The following is a 12,900-nucleotide window of genomic DNA, read 5'->3' as shown; positions in this document are numbered from 1 at the left end:
CGAAAAAAGTTTTTCGGTTTTGGCCCTTTTACGGTCACTGATCGGCGCTAAATTTCTGCCCGAACCCGTAAACTGACGGTTATTTTTCGGTTTTGGCTTGTTTACGGGCTCTGTTAGAGATGCTCTTAATTAGATAGAGCGAGGTCTAACACGGTGTCCGACGCTCGATTTGTTTCTCCCCCTCCGATCTCTCCCACCCAATCCATCGCCACCGGTCGTAGACATGTCACCGAAGAACCACAAGAACAAGAAAGCGGTGGCCGGCAAGGAGGCAGCCATTCCACTGGGCAAGGCGCTCGCCAAGAAGGGGGCGAAGGTGCCCTTCACGAAGCCGCGGAAGGGGTCGCCACCGAAGACGGAGCTGGAGGGGTGCACCCAGGAGGAGTGGGAGACGGATTGCGTCCGACGCAATTTCGCGACGGCGGAGCGGCAAGATCAACATGTTGCGGCAGCAACGAAGGAGAAAGCTGCCAATGCGATGCACATTGCTGCGCTTGCCGCCGCCGCAACATCAAGCCCGTGGAGCGGTTCGGTGAGTGGACCGGCGTACATTCCGGGTGTGGCCTCTCCTTCCACGCTAGGTTTCTTCAATGATCTAGGGAGCTCGACGCGGCGGTTCTCGCTGCATTACGTCGACGATGCAGCCACACGGCGGGTTCAACTCGAACGCCGGCGACCGTTCGCCAAACAGATACTTTGCTGCAAAAATCTATTTGGGAGCGAAGTTTGAGGGATGCGGCTGAAGTCGGAGACGCTCCAAAACCAGCACCACCTTGCGGCGATCCCCAATCGACCGATTCGGTGAATTTATCGATCGTGGTTTGGGGGACAAGTGTACACTCACACTTCCTGTCATCGACGCTGACGCTCGCGTCTGCCAAGGTCATGTGTATATAAAGCTCTTCTTGAAAGGATTGTGTATTACTTAGTCTCTCCATTGTCGAATAAGTGTATGACATGTCTTAAACTAAAACTGTATTAACTCAATTTTATCAACTTTCTAAATTAAATAGCAGCATTTTTGACACTAAAGTAGTATCGCCATATTCATCTTGACATGTAGCCGTATTCATCTTTACATGTAGTTCAATAATATAGTACTTTAATACTCCTCCGTTCCTAAATATAAGCCATATATTATTTAAGAAAAATTCTAGAATATAAGGTTTATTACGTTGTCCCACTTGTATAGACAATATTTTTAGTGATTTGATTATGTTTCCTTAGCTTATGCAATGTCCTCTATTAGCTCATCTTAATTGCCTATGGTTAATCCTAGCCAAATATGGTGTAATTTTTCTTAAATGTATGTTTCTTAATTTTCATGTCATAAACTATATGGCTTATATAAAAATAATTAAATTTAAAAATATTGAACTTCAAAAAAAAGACGTACATTTATTCGTTGACCTGCTGCTCGCCCACTTAATTTAATATTAGCCTTGCAAAACGCCTATCACACAACTCTCTATTAGCATGCGTCGCAATATCACGAGCTGAGAAACTTGCTTTTCTGCTCTTGAAAACTATTTTGATGATTTTTTCCCAAAAATTCAGTTCAGGTCGCGCTCTCTACCAAAAAGAACATATTTCGAAGTGTTGAAATTTTTGGGCACAAAATTCTACATGTATTTCTCCACAATATATGTGGTCATCAAATTTCGTGAAAAACCAATACATCTTGTGGCCTGTGTAAAAAATGAAATTTTATCTTGTGAAAACCTTAATTTTAGCGCTGAAATTTGTCTTTTTACTCACGTCACACGACAAGTGAATTTTTCATGAAACTACTTTGTGGACGTGTATCATGTGAAGATGTACGCGCAAATTTTTGTTTCAAATTTTTGAACATTTTAAAACATGTCTAAGATGCATTTTAAAATAAAAAGAGCATATGCTCTCAAGAGCCATGAGCCCATGACACCACTCCCATTTTTTCCTTCTGGTATTAGCCGATTGAAATCATGTGATCAAATTCTGGCAGAAGAGACTGACAATCTGTCTCAACTACAATCCGGTTACAGGGATCAGCGATGGCGCTTCTTCCCCAGACCGAAGCCGAAATGGATTCCCGGCAGAGAGATAAATACACCCAGCGCGTTGCCATCATCCCCTCCCCAATCTCTATCAAATCAGCCGCTTTTGCGTAAATGCATAGTGCAAAGCCATGTATTTCAATGCTAGCTGTCTAGTGAGATAATACAATTTCCCATCAAGAGGATCAAGTTACAGCACATTTGGATCACGCAATAGCGGAGATACTATCTTCTGACGACATGTTTCTTCGAGAGTAACCGCAAGTTCACAGTTTGCCGGCGCCATTCATTTACCGGGACCTAAATTCCAAAAACATGAGTATTTAGTAGCTAGAGGGGTAAGGAACAAGAACCTTAACTTGTGTGGTTGCTGCTATAATGAAATGCTTACAGCTGGAAATCCACCATAGTCACCGGGATTTTGAATGTCCTTTGTTGCTAGACTATTTGCTGCAAGTCGAACCTGCAATGGTATCGAGGAAAATCAATTTGTGAGGGCTGTGAAAATAGAGTAGTGGGCAGGCAAAATATAATGTTATCAGCTAAGTCTTGTTTAGATGTCGGGATCAATGTTGTCTAGATGCTTGATATGAATATCAACAGGGAAGAAATGTATGTTTCCCTGAGCATTTGTTTGCTGTCACCACTAAATATGAAGATGAAATCTTGCATGAATTTCTTAGATCCCAGTCAATTACTTATTACTTAACAAGAAAACAGAAGAAGTGTTTTCATGCAATAGGGAAGAAATGTATGTTTCCCAGAGCATTTGTTTGCTGTCACCACTAAATATGAAGATGAAATCTTCCATGAATTTCTTAGATCCCAGTCAATTACTTGTTACTTATAACAAGAAAACAGAAGTGTTTTCACTGCAACTCAAATTAGTTTTGAACAGCCTTTGGTCATGAGAGTATTGCGAGTAATGCAGCTAGGTTGTGGCGCATGACAACACACAAACACAGAATTATGTGGAACTTACAAGTATTATGCACTCAAAATATGACAAAGTACAGAGTCGGAAAACCGCACCTTAGAAGCAATGGTGACATGATCCCGGATTGCCACCCGACCACCTAATGTGACATAGTCCCCCAACCTGTGTGTACATAATGGGGCGGACAGGAGGGATTATATGACACACCTAAGAGAATGAACAATTCGTTAATGAGATGAAGGTATACATACGTTGCAGAACCAGCAATCCCAACTTGTCCGCAAATCATACAGCACTTTCCAATTACCACATTGTGACCTATCTACAAGAGGATACACCAATTATTAGAACAAAAAAGCACAAAAGAATCTCATTAATAAGGTGTTCTTTGGATCGCAGGGGAATCAATACCTGAACCAGATTATCAATCTTGGTGGCATCTCCAATTATTGTGTCTCTCCAACTGCAGTTAATAAATATTTATGAAAGTTGTCAGTAAGGATCAATCGCAATCAATTGTATAATGGCATGGAAAGGGTTGATAGTAGAAAACATTAGGCATCTTGAGAACAATTATGGACTAGCCAACATAACATCCGCCTTAACCAAGCTACACATCCTCTCAAATTCTTAGGGCATGCAACTATCCAATACTCACAGTACATGATTTTTCATCAGGATTAAGAAGGGACAAGTTACCTTCCTCTGTCAATGCATGTATTTGCACCTATCTCCACATTGTCACCGATTCTTGCATAAAGTACCTGAAAAATACAGAGCTATTCGATGGAAGCCTACATTTTGATTTTGATAACCGTATATAGCATATGCATAAGAATTCTCAAACAATACCACATATAGAGTCAGTCATTTCGTAGGTGCTACTTAGTGAGCATATATTTCGACAAATATTTTTTTCCATGTCAGTGGACTTCCTATTTTCTGTTAGACAACAGGGAAGTACTTGAAACGTCAAAACATTCAAACTCAGCTTTTCCTTAGCTATACAAGATGAAGCCGCTCAGATACCATAGTCCATGGGCTGTAGGGTGGCATTGCACATTTGCTAGAATAGGTTTAAAAAAATCCTTGAGCTCTGAACCCAATATTGCACCACCATGTCAACTTATACTCAGTAGTGATTCCTAATCTTCACAGATTATCCAGGAAGTTGTGATAGTGGTGAGCACTAACCTGTGGTTTCTTCTTGACTTGCCCATCCTCGCCCACAAAGAAACCAAAACCTAGAAGAGATACATCAGCAGTCGACACTCATAATCTTACATAGCATCAGAATAAGTCCTACTGTTTGACAGTAGTAGTATATAAACCCATATTTACCATTCGCCAAGTATAATAGAAAAACGAATGAAATTCTAACAAAAAACAGTCCAAGTAAGCTTTGATGCCCCCCACAAACTGAGATGTACTATGTCACTTGCCAAAAGGCCTAATAAACTGGAATGCTGTGATCAGCTCACAATCTGCGTGTTACTACCATATCATTTTCAAGTATGTGAAATAATGCAGCATGTTCTTTGTAGTGTTGTAGAACATACTATGTCTACAAGAATGACATATTTACAACACTAGGTGAACAAATGCTCACCATCTTGGCCGATGCAAGCGCCATTATGGATAGTACAGAACTCGCCCACGGAACAGTTGCTCAAAACAACATTGTACCTGCACATGTACACAGACAAGTCATTTGCAGCAAATGAGCACTGCCAGTCAAAACAGAGTTTGCTCTCATGCACACTCAGATCAAACTGGACAAACACCGTACCCGATCCTGGTGGACTGTCCGACAGACACCGAAGGCCCGACCACGGTGCCAGACCCGACAACGACCTCCTTGCCAATCACAGCGCCGGAATGCACCACGGCGCCGGCCTCCACCACCGCGGTGGGGTCGATGGATGCCGCCCGGTGCAGCACGCCCCCGCCGTTGCGCCACGGCAAGAACTCCGCCGCGGCCCCGGTATCTGCTCAGGCCATCCAGGAAGAAGCCAGCCAGCAAAGCAAGGTCACACTACAGACATCACACAAGTACAGTAGAAAAATGGTCAGCCCCAATTCACTACCGTGAGAAGCAGCAGCGGCCGCGCCGTCCCCCAAGAACCGCGCGAGCCGGCCGGCGCAGCGGGCCGGACGCAGGAGCAGCTCCGCCGCCGCCTTGGTGGTGGTTCTTCGTAGGATGGCTGCCATCGACAATCCCCTTGCTGATGAACCCTACAGAGGTTTTTTTTTCGAAAAAACAGAGATTTTTGGAAATAGAAGGAGGTGATGGCTCGCGAAACCAAATCTGCTACGGTTTCCGTGGCAGAGGAGAGGAGCCGGCTGCGGTGGCCGGCGAAGGCGACGGCTGCCGGAGGCGGAGGCGGAGACTGGGACGGGGCGTTTCCAACCAGGAGGCCACCGTGGGTTTTTTTTTGGATCGCACCGGACCGGGGTGTCTAGAGCCCACGGGCCGATGGCCCAATCCAATCTACCTAATACAGTGTATTTTAAACTTCAATTCATAACTTAGTTCTTCTAAAAACACCAAAAAGAAATGGTCAACAGAGTAAACTTCAATTCATAACTTAGTTCTTCTACAAAAGTGATTAAGTAAAAAATCATTTGAAAAGGCTATCACGGTGCTACGGTCAACAGAGAAATCATCGATATACAATAAAGAGTTTGTTGTCCTTGCTCACATGGTTCTAAAATCCACCACCTTCATCAGCAAATGGATATAGCAATATCACTTATTTCTATTGGGTTTCGTTGCAGAAAACACAAAAAAAACCTACGCCAGAACAACATGGCCAAGATCTATTATATGGAGTTGCAAAGTAGCGGAGGGATTCAGTGTTCATAGCCTTGAAGACCGAAAGCGTTAAGTTCACGGTGAATGTTGTGATGAAGGTGTACGTCGACGCCAACATCAAGGCCGTGAAGAAGTACAAGCGTTGGAGCGCCCCAAGCGTGCGCGTGGTCCGTGTTGAGGCTTGTCTCGTCTTCCGTTAGAGGGGGTCAGCCGACGGACGGCGACGTGGGGGTTTGCCGATCTACCTAATAAAGGTCGTTGCCCAAGGGTTCCTCTTGTGAAAAGATTGAGACTTTCCTTAGGCCGGTCCTATTTGATATGGTCGGCGTCCTGAGTTTCGGAAGGATCCATCGACAAATGTATCAGTGCACCTTATGTCTGGAGTTTGCTAGATCGGTTGCTATTCGATTGTGCGCACCCATGCTTTTATTCCGACCGTCTAATTCTAGAGGGAGCGGCGCGAAGCTCTGTTCTTTCTTGCTATTAGGTCACATTTTTGTCCATGATGAAGTCAGAGGCGGAGATTATCACGAAGAACGGATTTGAGGATTAGCAATGGAGGTTCGAGTCTTTGCGCTGTTGAGGGACTTGCTTGGTATTCTGGGTTTTACATCAGCAATATGTAAGTGGGGACGACATCACGGGTGAAGTTTAGAGTTTTACCTTTGAGGGTGAAAATTTAAGGTCTAGCCTTAATTGGTTGTGTGTGGCAATGATCTTGTTGAAGACATTGTTTTGAGAGCGTGGACTATCTTTCAGGGTGAAAACCTGAGATCTTTCGGGTGACGCTTGGTGGTGAATGTATTGTTGCTGCTTAGGCTCGAATACCATAGCATAATTTATTTTCTTAGTTTTTTTTCTTTAGTTGTGTGCATCCGTACTGACATTAGGGTATCGCGTTGTTGCAGAGGTATAATTTGTATCTCTCGATATTAATATATTTATTTTATCAAAAAATATGAACTTTTCCTTAGGTTATTTGTGGCGCAGCCTTTTGCTCTTTGTCTCGATGAAAGCACATGCTAAACTGAGAAGGGTACAACGGGGCTTTCGATCTTTTTAGGAGAGGCAGACCGGATCAAAAAATAGAGAACCATGCACGATACAATAATGGGATCATCGGAACTTAGCATCCTTTCGATCCTGCTAAGCATAAGCATATATTCTTTTATTCGTTTAGCCTCCTATATATACTTAAATCAGAGCATCCATATGTAGATATGCTATAGCTACGTACGTGCTTTGCCGTTCGCGCCGTCCATTCAGTCATACCGGTCACTTTTTCGCTAACAGGCAAAATACAATAATACTATTTCTTCGGATAGATTCTACGGAAATTTTCTTTACGAACTGACCTCCTTCTCTCCAATCGCACGAGCACATGTCTCATCCTTAAGCTTAGTCCGTACGATAATTCCGTAGGCGTAACATTATTTGGTAAAATATATCAGTTTTGCAAGTTCTAGGTTGGTCAAGGATCAGGTTAGATGCGATGTTTTCTGGTGTGTGCATGTATGTGTTGATAACGGAGCAACTCTCGAGTGTCTGACTACATATGTCACGTGGTCTACTTTATCGGCGTCTTGTATATATTGTTGATGTCTTAGTTGTAGCTTTGCCGTTCTTTAGGTTTTCTTCCTGTTTTATTCACATAAACCATGCGGGTCTCTTGACTTGACTATGTTCTTTATAACTAATAGATTTAGCAACACTTTTGCGAATAATTAAAAAAATCAGCTAAGATCTTGATCGACTCCGGAGCCGTTAAATTTGTACCGTGATTTGTGCACCTTGGAATCGCATTTGGGGTTGCAATTGCAACTAAAAATTCTCCGTTAACCATTACCCAGGAAACTAGCTAGATAGCGAAACTTGGCCAAGAATTAACCTAGTTCTATGCTCGTAAAAAATTAATCGTATCCAAAGTATATTGTAGTAGGATAGTCTCGTAGACTATGCTGTTGAGGATCTTAGCTATTACCGTACATGAAAATCTTGAAAAATCATTTTCCTTCAAACTAAAAATAGCAAAAAAAAACCTTTGTTCTTCCGTGGAACCAATGATCAATCTGATCATTATGTTGGACACGCCCGGTTTCTATATAGTGAATCAGACTCACCATACCCGATCCTTAATTAAATCAGCTCGCACCTGCACCAGCGCCATTGCTAGCATTTGCATTGCATGCGGCTTCTACGTTGTCAGCGGCTCAATTTGGGGACACGTAAGCTGGTTGGGTGTGTTCCTTCTGGACGTATGCCACGTGCAGCACGTGTGGAAAAGGTTCTATCTCCACTCCACTAGCGGCTACCTGTGCTCGTTGTCGTGGACACGTGGAAGCGAGCAGGTCTGGGGCACGTAGCTTTCGGCAAAATGATTCCCATAGAAAAGTTGCCCGTTAACTATTGTAGTGTCAGATTTCTTTATTGTAATCTGTGTTAAAATATATCTAAAATATTTTATATTAGTAAAGAAGATAAATTTATTTTTTATATGACTAAGAATTACTCTAAGTATCAAGATCATTAGCGGAAATTTAATTCGGTTCCCAGGTGCATATGCTTCCTCTACCAAAAAATTACATTTGGAAAAGTAAACAATTTTGACAAAAAAAATTCACATGTACAAATCTACAATATATGAGCAACCAATAATTTTTTTGTTTTCTGTAAAAAAAGAAAATTTTATCTTCTAAAAAACCTTGTTTTAACATTGATTTTTGTCTTTTTTTGCGCACGCCACGCAACAAGTCAATTTTTCATAAAACGACTTTGTGAGCGTGTAGCACGGAAGATGTACGTGCGAATTTTTCGTTTCGGATTTTTTGAAATTTTAAAATGTGTATGACATGCATTTTAAAATAAAGAGAGCATATGTTCTCATGTGTCAAAACACCACTCTCGATTGTTAGTATGAAATTGGCACTAACTACTCTGGTCTCTTTTAATTGAATCAAATTTAGCATAACTTTATATTAAATGTGGGGCAATTAAATAGGACCGAAAGGAGTATTTCTAAGTGGACTGAGAACTCTTATCAAATATCAATTGCAACTCATGGTGCAACTGATAAATAGCAAAAATCAGAAAGTAAATCTAACGGTTCGGATATTTTTTCTCTGTTGCATTCGAACTTGCAACTAAAGAATCTCAGTTGTAACTCGACTTACAAAAAAAAAACTTATTTACAACCTAACTTGCAACTCCTATGCACTAATCATGTTGCAAATTAAACGGTATAGGACTCGATTGAGCACGGAATTTATTTCTCAGCTAGCTAAGAACTAGTAAATCCTAGAAAACATTTTTCGATACAATTTCAACCGTACTCATTATGTATAATATAATGGAGATTTTGTTTCTCATTTTTTTAGGTCAAAGTTAGCCTAAGGATAAGCGTGAGCCTTATTGAGCAAACGACCGAAGAAAATGAGTCCATGATAGCTAAACAAGTGGTCGAGCCGTCGAGGTAGAATAGTGCAAAGTAAATTGGAATGGCACATAATTCCGCCATTCCAAATTAGGTTTCGCATCTTTCCAGAAATAAAAAAACATACATACTAAAGTGTGTGTGGGCATATTTGGAACGGAAGAAATATATATCTCAACTCTTGCAGGGCGTATGCGCGAAAATGCGAGAGTAGAAAACCTGTATGTATACGGTGGATACCTGAGGCTGAGGACCAAGCGATGCAACGGGTCGCCTTGCCAGCGCGTGTGCTTTGACGCCTGGACACTAGTCACTCCACGTTGGTCTGACCGGCCTGCGTACAAAACTCGCAGTGCACAATCATCATAAATGTTTGAAGCCGACGTGTAAATCAGACGAGATCCGGCCGCTACTCCTGACCAGGACTTGCATGCACGTAGACGTAGCTTCGAGGTTTTGTCCTACTACGCCTCCTTTGAATTAATTTTTTTTTAAAACGGGAGGCAACAGATTTCTCTCATTTCACTAAATAATGACATGATAAGTGAAAAGGAAAAAAGAACTAGAGTACATGGGACTACTCTGCCGTTATTACATAACTCAAGCACTTAGCCCTGGTGCACACCCAAAGTTTCACCTCGGTCTTTACAGTATTGAGGAGGACCAAAGGAGGGGTGGATTTGTTGCGGAAAACTCTAGCAGTTCGCTCATTCCATATAGTCTAACTCACAAGGATAATTATCGATGCCAAGACCTTCTGATTTGGGATATTTGTAGCTGATATATTCTCCCACCAAGATTGAAGTGCAATATCATTCGTCCACTCGTTCGTGGCAATGGAGGCGATTCCGAACCGATACTTCGCTCAAGTTCTTGTTGACCAGTTTTGCACGTGCTAGCTAGTAAGCATCTTAATGTGCTTAGAAATTAACCAACGATGATTAGCTAACTATCGGCGACCACTGATCTCTATTGAACACAACATTATTTTCCAGCCATTATAAAATCAGCTTGCGCCTTCAAACATCACGGCCCGGAGCCATCACCAGAGAGCGGCGATTTTAATGAAGCCGGTAGGTGTAGGTGTTACATCTACCATCCACTCTCTGCTTTGAGATTGGTGATGCTTTTGGCATTTGTCTAATATAAAACTAATAATTGAAACATAAGTGAATTTTTTTTTGAAATTAAAGTGATACATGGAAAATATTGTGAAACAGTCTGACAAAAAGTGAAACTGGTGACATTATTGCTGACGTCACTACGGTTTGTTTCACAAAAATATTAGTGTTTCAGTTATGTTTCAATTATGTTTCAAATTTGTTTCACAATTTTGTGATAAAATTGGTCAGCACATGGCTGGCGTCATTGCTGACGTCACTGCTGTAGGTAGCGTTCACTGTAAAAAGAGGTTTTCGGCTCCATGCAAGTGTTGGTCCCACGTGTCGACGTGCACTACATGAACCACTAAAGGCCTTCAGCCGTCAGCACAGCAGGGCACACCTCGTCGGCACAATCCTCTCTCAGCACAGACCATTTGGCCATCGGCACAACCTCCAGGTGGGCCCGCCGGTCGTCTAAGGACCATTTGCTAGTTGCGTCACTTTTGATTTTTTGTTAGAAAATTTTATATTATTTGAATTGTTTGATTCTAAGCATGCTTAATCTCAGCTCAAATTAGTCACTCGTTGTCAAAAACTACTCCCAATCCAGCACGCAAGATTTTTTCATTCCTTCTGGATGAGCTTCTGGTAGAGGAGTTATACTTTGTTGATAATAATGCCCTATCAATCATATTATTTCTTGGGCCATCGAGATGTCGCATGTCTTTAATTTTTTAATTCCAAATAACAATTTGACTAAACAACAATGAATAAGTAATAATAAATCTTGAAACAAAAAAATAAATTTATTTTTTTATTTTTTTATCAAAATCTAAAAGAAAAAATTCATATTTCCTTCTTAATTTTGAGGAACATAAAAAATAGGTAAACGCCGCAGGCATTGAAATTGGATGTAAAATTTTCCGTAGATACATTTTCATATAAAAATATTTTTATCGGAGGTCGTTTGCAACAAGAGAAGTTGTTTTACCAAAACATGACGCTATTTTGCATAATATGTAGAAATTCATGTTTGTTAATGTTCCTCATAACTAGAACACATAATACATGGTCATCTCAAAGGATTTTATTTTTTGAAATTTCTGACATTTTCTTATATTTTTTTTGAAAATTGCAAAGGCGATTCACGGGGGGGGGGGGGGGGGAAGAGGAAAAAATTAGAAAAAAAACCTAGTCCTAATGTCGTTGCCTCGCTGTCACGATGGAGACCCCTGTGCCAACGTCCTTTTTCTTTAGCGACGGTGGCCGTCCGCATAGGTTTCCTTGCGCCGACACCTTTCCTGTGCCGACGGTGCCCTGTTCGATACTTGTGCCGACAACCCCGACAAATATCCATCAGCACAGGTTTTGGCCCTCGGAACCTTAGTGCCTTTTCTGTAGTGGTGGTATGTTACTAGCCTCCTAGATTCTACTTTAGGCCTACTTTGAGTCACAGAAATTTTATGCTCCCTCAGTTTCATAAAATTTGTCTAACTTTGCCTAAATTTAGATATATCGATCTAGATACTATTTAGCATTTAGGTACATCTAAATTTTGATAAAGTTAAACAAGTTTCATAGGACGGAGGAAGCATAAAAAATGTAGGATTCATGTTCCTATAGAAATTTCCACTATACTGGTGTTTGATTCATAAGAATATATCTACAAATATAATGGAACTTTTCCTTTGCAACCAAAATCCCATGAAAACAGCCTAAGAAAACAATGAAGTCTGACCTTATTTGTGAAGGAAGTTTTCCTTTGCAGTTTTCCACTTGCATTTCTTTCCAATTTCTATTTCTATTCCTATACTTTGAAATCCTACTAAACCAAAGAAGGCCTTAGGTTGTAGTCACAGAAACGAAATGCCCGAATTTGGAGATCAGCAAGGGGCACATGTCGTGTCACCAGCAACGTGGACCGAGCAGAGTACGATTGGCGTTGCATCTCATGGAGCAGCAGAGAGTAGAACAAAATGAATTTAGTAAGCCCTCTCAACTAATTTGATCAAATTCGAATTAAAACCCAATAATTACTATGGGTTGAAAGAGTACTCCGTATATGAAGGAGATTACGCAGGAAGTAATGGTGGCTTCACTGATCGATTACAGTGGCTTCGCAAGTTATTAAATATAGGACATGACAAGACAAAGGCGTACGCGTGCAACAAAAATGTTAACTGGAAAATTTCAAAGCGGGTAATCCATATATAGTGCTTCACGGCCAAGCAAGCAATGTAGTCCAATCACACGTCCCTGCCAATACTTCCTTCAAAATTTCGACAAACATAAGTGTGTTTGCCCTTATTTGCATTCCACAATTAATGTTTGAAGACGACTTGTAAGTATGCCATGATCTACTAATTGACCTAACTATAACACTCGATGGAATGAGATTAGCCTACACGTCTCCCAAAAATATCTATCTCACAATGTTGACCAAAATTTTGGAATAATTTCTCAAACAACAATTTTGTGTACATGATCACCAGTGATCTCTTTTCACAAAAGTAACTAAAAATCATATTTCTAAGTTTCAGAAAAATCTGAAAATAAATCATGATGTAGTGAGTATTGTA

General features: G+C 41.1%; 1 protein-coding gene across 1 annotated transcript; it reads right to left on the bottom strand.

The window, feature by feature from the left end:
• Positions 1 to 1,918: 1,918 nt before the first annotated feature.
• Positions 1,919 to 5,423, bottom strand: LOC127303022 (probable UDP-3-O-acylglucosamine N-acyltransferase 2, mitochondrial). The gene is made up of 10 exons (XM_051333768.1): positions 5,061 to 5,423; positions 4,763 to 4,961; positions 4,583 to 4,659; positions 4,168 to 4,217; positions 3,673 to 3,737; positions 3,385 to 3,436; positions 3,225 to 3,295; positions 3,069 to 3,135; positions 2,428 to 2,499; positions 1,919 to 2,336 (listed from the first exon to the last, which is right to left on the bottom strand). Exons 1-10 carry the CDS (start codon positions 5,182 to 5,184, stop codon positions 2,262 to 2,264), a joined length of 852 nt encoding a protein of 283 aa, XP_051189728.1. The 5' UTR covers positions 5,185 to 5,423; the 3' UTR covers positions 1,919 to 2,261.
• Positions 5,424 to 12,900: the final 7,477 nt, after the last annotated feature.

The sequence above is a fragment of the Lolium perenne genome, chromosome 5 (assembly GCF_019359855.2).
Source record: "Lolium perenne isolate Kyuss_39 chromosome 5, Kyuss_2.0, whole genome shotgun sequence".
Classification (NCBI taxonomy): Eukaryota; Viridiplantae; Streptophyta; class Magnoliopsida; order Poales; family Poaceae; genus Lolium; species Lolium perenne.
This window is presented reverse-complemented; position numbering and strand designations above follow the sequence as displayed.

Excerpts from the sequence above, each read along its gene's own strand:
- LOC127303022 (XM_051333768.1), bottom strand. The coding sequence starts at position 5,184 with ATGGCAGCCATCCTACGAAGAACCACCACCAAGGCGGCGGCGGAGCTG. Across the intron at positions 4,218-4,582 it reads CGCTTGCATCGGCCAAGATG|GTTTTGGTTTCTTTGTGGGC; the intron begins GTGAGCATTTGT and ends TATCTCTTCTAG. Across the intron at positions 2,337-2,427 it reads ACTATGGTGGATTTCCAGCT|GTCCCGGTAAATGAATGGCG; the intron begins GTAAGCATTTCA and ends TTTGGAATTTAG.